Source organism: Anarrhichthys ocellatus, unplaced genomic scaffold (assembly GCF_004355925.1).
Source record: "Anarrhichthys ocellatus isolate YVR2014 unplaced genomic scaffold, GSC_Weel_1.0 scaffold1047, whole genome shotgun sequence".
NCBI lineage: Eukaryota > Metazoa > Chordata > Actinopteri > Perciformes > Anarhichadidae > Anarrhichthys > Anarrhichthys ocellatus.
Window position 1 is genome coordinate 4623 of NW_022281021.1, and position 3876 is coordinate 8498.

The window sequence follows — 3876 nt, forward strand, 5'->3', positions numbered from 1 at the left end:
ATGTTTTCCATAAAATAAAAAATTTTGAACTTTATTCTGAAACTCTCAGGTTGTGTCCCTGAACGCATCATAAACACGCCATCAGTCTAAACCTTTAAACCTTCATCTGATCTCAAGTCTTCAGACCGGTCCTCTTCTGGTGAAGAACTCTTTAAACCATCTGATGATGATTCAATAATAATAAACGTTTACTTCTTGAGAAGAAGATTATAAGATTATAACTCCATGATGATGTCATCTATTCGTTCATTCATCTGCTCTTCTAAAAAAACTTCTACATTCTGTGGTTTCTAAAAAACCAAGTTTGAAAGTGAAAAAATATTTCTCATGAAACTCCTCAGAGAGGGTCCAGTAGGTCCAGGAGAGGGTCCACAGAGGGTCCTGTAGCAGAGGGTCCTGTAGCAGAGGGTCCAGTAGAGGGGCCTATAGAGGGTCCAGTAGAGGGTCCAGTAGATGGTCCAGTAGAGGGGCCTATAGAGGGTCCAGTAGAGGGTCCAGTAGAGGGTCCTGTAGCAGAGGGTCCAGTAGAGGGTCCACAGAGGGTCCTGTAGCAGAGGGTCCAGGAGAGGGTCCACAGAGGGTCCTGTAGCAGAGGGTCCAGTAGAGGAGCCTATAGAGGGTCCAGCAGAGGGCCCCAGACCACAGTTTGAGAACCCCTCTGCCAGTTACTCTTTACTGTTATCACAGGTTCGATCCCCGTCTCTGGGTCCTTGAGCAAGGCACTGAACCCCTGCTGGGGCACTGAACTCATGACACCAAGACACTTTAATGTGGCCGTGGGTCAGAGGTTCAAGTCCCGAGTGTCCCGGTGCTGCTGAGCAAGGCACGCTAACATCTATTTACAGTGAGAATCAGACGACTGAGTGCAAAGTGGGTAATAAAGTCTTCATCTTCTTCATGTTTTGTGTGAGCGTCTTCAGATTAAATGTCTCTGAAGACGCTGAGTCAGCTAAAGAGGAGACGAGTCCACTTTGTGAGGCTCAGAGGGAGGAAGAGGAGGTCGTCTGCAGAGAGACAATAAAACAATTTATGTTTTATTATTCAGATGAAAGCTGATAATATTCTGAGAGTAAAGTCACATTTACAAAATAAAAATAAAGTCACAATATTTAGAAAACTATAGAAAATAAATATCTAAAACGTCCCCACTTTAGGATTTTACCCCCTGAGGGTCTGAGTCTTGTGGTAACTATTACTAGTTATTAACTAGTTAATAACTATTAACTAGTTATTAACTAGTTATAGCAATGACTAGTTATTAAGAAGTTATAGTTAACAACTAGTTATAGTTAATAACTAGTTATTAAGTAGTTATTAACTAGTAATAGTTAATAACTACTTAATAACTAGTAGTTAATAACTAGTTGTAGTTATTAACTAGTTATTAACTAGTTATTGGTGGGACGGTCCGTACCTGTTGCGTCCGGCTCTGTGTTGTGGTTTGGTGGCGGTGGTGTAGCCGGGGTGGGGGGGGGTGAGGGGGTGGGTCGGCGGGGGCAGCAGGCGGGGCTTTATGGGCACAACAGGTTTGAGTGGAACAGGAACCTGAAGAGAGGATCATGGGAAATAAACAGGAACCTCAGTGCAACAAAGTGTATGAGTTCCTCTTCTTCCACAGATTCATTATTGACTTCATCTATTCTGATTATATGTTATTTAAACTTGTATTCATTGTTTTCAATGTACCGTCAACAAAACTCAACACTTCCTGCAACTATGCTTCAAAGTAAAAGCATTTTAGCAGCTGAAAAAGCTTTCCTAGTAAACTTTTATTGTGAAACATGTAGAGGAAGTGATTTTCACTGATGGTACGGAGAGAAAACAGCAAAGTGGAACGGAGTGTAATTAATGAATTAGTGAATAAAAACAGCAGCATTGTTGTGAGCAGAGAGAGTGTCACATGACTCTGCTTGCAACTGGCGAGCCTGATGCTCACTTTTGTCCCTGAAGCAGTACAGCTGTCGGGTATCGTGATGTCAGATCTCAGAACACGTGACCAACCAATCACAGCTCACCTGATACTCTGATTCAACCAGTAAAATCCTCTCAATCAGGACCAACGATTCACATCCTGTTTACATGCTGAGTACATGCGAGCTACGTGCTAACAGCTAGCAGGTGCGATGTACCTGTCCAGGTGTGAGGGGGTCGGGGGGGAGGGCCTTGTTGGGCGGAGCCGGTCGCCTCCCCAGCAGCTGGAGGGTTAGTGAGGAGGAAGAGGAAGATGAGAAGAGGAAGTCAGGAGGAAAACAGAAACAACGTGCTGCGTCTGTTACATTTAAAATACAGTGATTAGCGCAGCATGCAGATTAAAACGTAGAGACAGGAAGAAGAATCATGCTGCAGACTTTGCTGGATGAAGTACTCAGATCTTTATATAGTTAAAAGTACAACAGTGTACAAATACTCTGTTACAAGTAAACGTCTTGCATTCAAAACTGTTATTCAAGTAAATATATTTAAAGTACCAAAAGTAAAAGTACTCACTAAGTAGAAATATATAAATCAGTGTTTCTAAACGTTTTTTTGGGGACCAATGAATTATAAACAGGCCTCATCAATAAATCTATAAATCTATAAATCAATAAATCTATAAATAAATAAATCTATAAATCCATCCATTATTTCTGCCATTTCTACATCACCTGATATGATCTTAGAAGAGGTTTCCTTTGTTTCATAAATGAGTCTTTTTATTTCCTGTCATCAGTCAAACGTGTTACATTCACTGTCTTTAGTGTCAGTAGGAACATTCAGCTCCCTCATGAGGCTCAAAGCTGAACTGCAGATAGAAAAGTTGAATTAAAGACGAGAGATTAAAACCTGCGACCACCTGAGGGTCCCGACCCAGTGCTTGTGAACGACTGATTTACATGATATTAATGTGTTATATTCATGTGTTCATCACTTTAATGACTTTATATTCTGCTGTTAGTTTAATCTTTAATATAACATCATCATTATTAGCTGATCAATAACCTGAATCTGTAAATAAACTATAAATGTAGAGCGGTGAAGAATATATTTACTCTGATATGAACAGAAGTATAAAGCAGTAGAAGAAGGAAATACGCTAGTAATAGTTTGAGTCTTTCTATTTCATGATACTTTATACTTCTACTTGTCTTCGTACTAGTTACTAGTTAGCAGTACTCTGTTCTATGTACTAGTACTAGTTAGTAGTACTTTGTTGTAGTTACTAGTATTATGTACTAGTTACTAGTACTCTATACTAGTGTCTAGTTAGCAGTACTCTGTTCTATGTACTAATACCTTCTGTTCCCAGAGTCAGAACTAAACATGGAGAAGCAGCGTTCAGGTGTTCTGCTCCACATATCTGAACAAAGTCCAGAAAGCTGCAGGTCTGCTGAGACCCTCAGCTCCTTTAAATCAGGACTGAAGACTTTTCTGTTTGCTGCCTTTACTTCAACCACATTCAAGGATATTAATACATTCCTGCATTTCTGCATTTTACTACTGTATTTTATTTCTTACACTGCTTTTAGTGTTTTATGACTGTTTTTAATGTTTTAATGAATGTTCTTAATTGTTTTTAAATCTCCTTTTCTTTTGCCTTATGCTTTGATGTTTTTAGTGGTTTTATGTGAAGCACTTTGAATTACCTTGTTGTTGAAATGTGCGATACAAATAAACTAGCCTTGCCTAATACTAGTTAGCGACATCTGTACTAGTTACTAGTTACTAGTACTCTGCAGCGTGACACAGCTGGGCGTGAACACAGGCAGAAACACGACGGATAGACTGTACCTGGTCGGGGGGGTCGGGGGGCAGAGGCCTGGTGGGGGGGGCAGCTCTCTGTGTGAGGGTTAGAGCAGCAGGAACAAAAGAGCAGAAGAAGAGCAGCAGGAACAAAAG

At 40.5% G+C, this 3876-nt stretch overlaps 1 protein-coding gene across 2 annotated transcripts in view; it reads right to left on the reverse strand.

The window, feature by feature from the left end:
• Nucleotides 1-433: 433 nt before the first annotated feature.
• The window catches only part of LOC116377230 (proline-rich receptor-like protein kinase PERK2), a 6649-nt gene continuing 3206 nt past the window's right edge, over nucleotides 434-3876 (reverse strand). The window contains exons 2-5 of one of the 2 annotated variants that reach the window (XM_031838818.1): nucleotides 3769-3816; nucleotides 2130-2195; nucleotides 1415-1545; nucleotides 434-1004 (exon numbers count right to left, since the gene is read on the reverse strand). In XM_031838818.1, coding sequence (XP_031694678.1) covers nucleotides 950-1004; nucleotides 1415-1545; nucleotides 2130-2195; nucleotides 3769-3816 — 300 coding nt within the window. In that variant the 3' untranslated portion in view covers nucleotides 434-949. The remainder of the gene's footprint in view (nucleotides 1005-1414; nucleotides 1546-2129; nucleotides 2196-3768; nucleotides 3817-3876) is intronic. The other variant, XM_031838819.1, reaches the window with a different exon arrangement.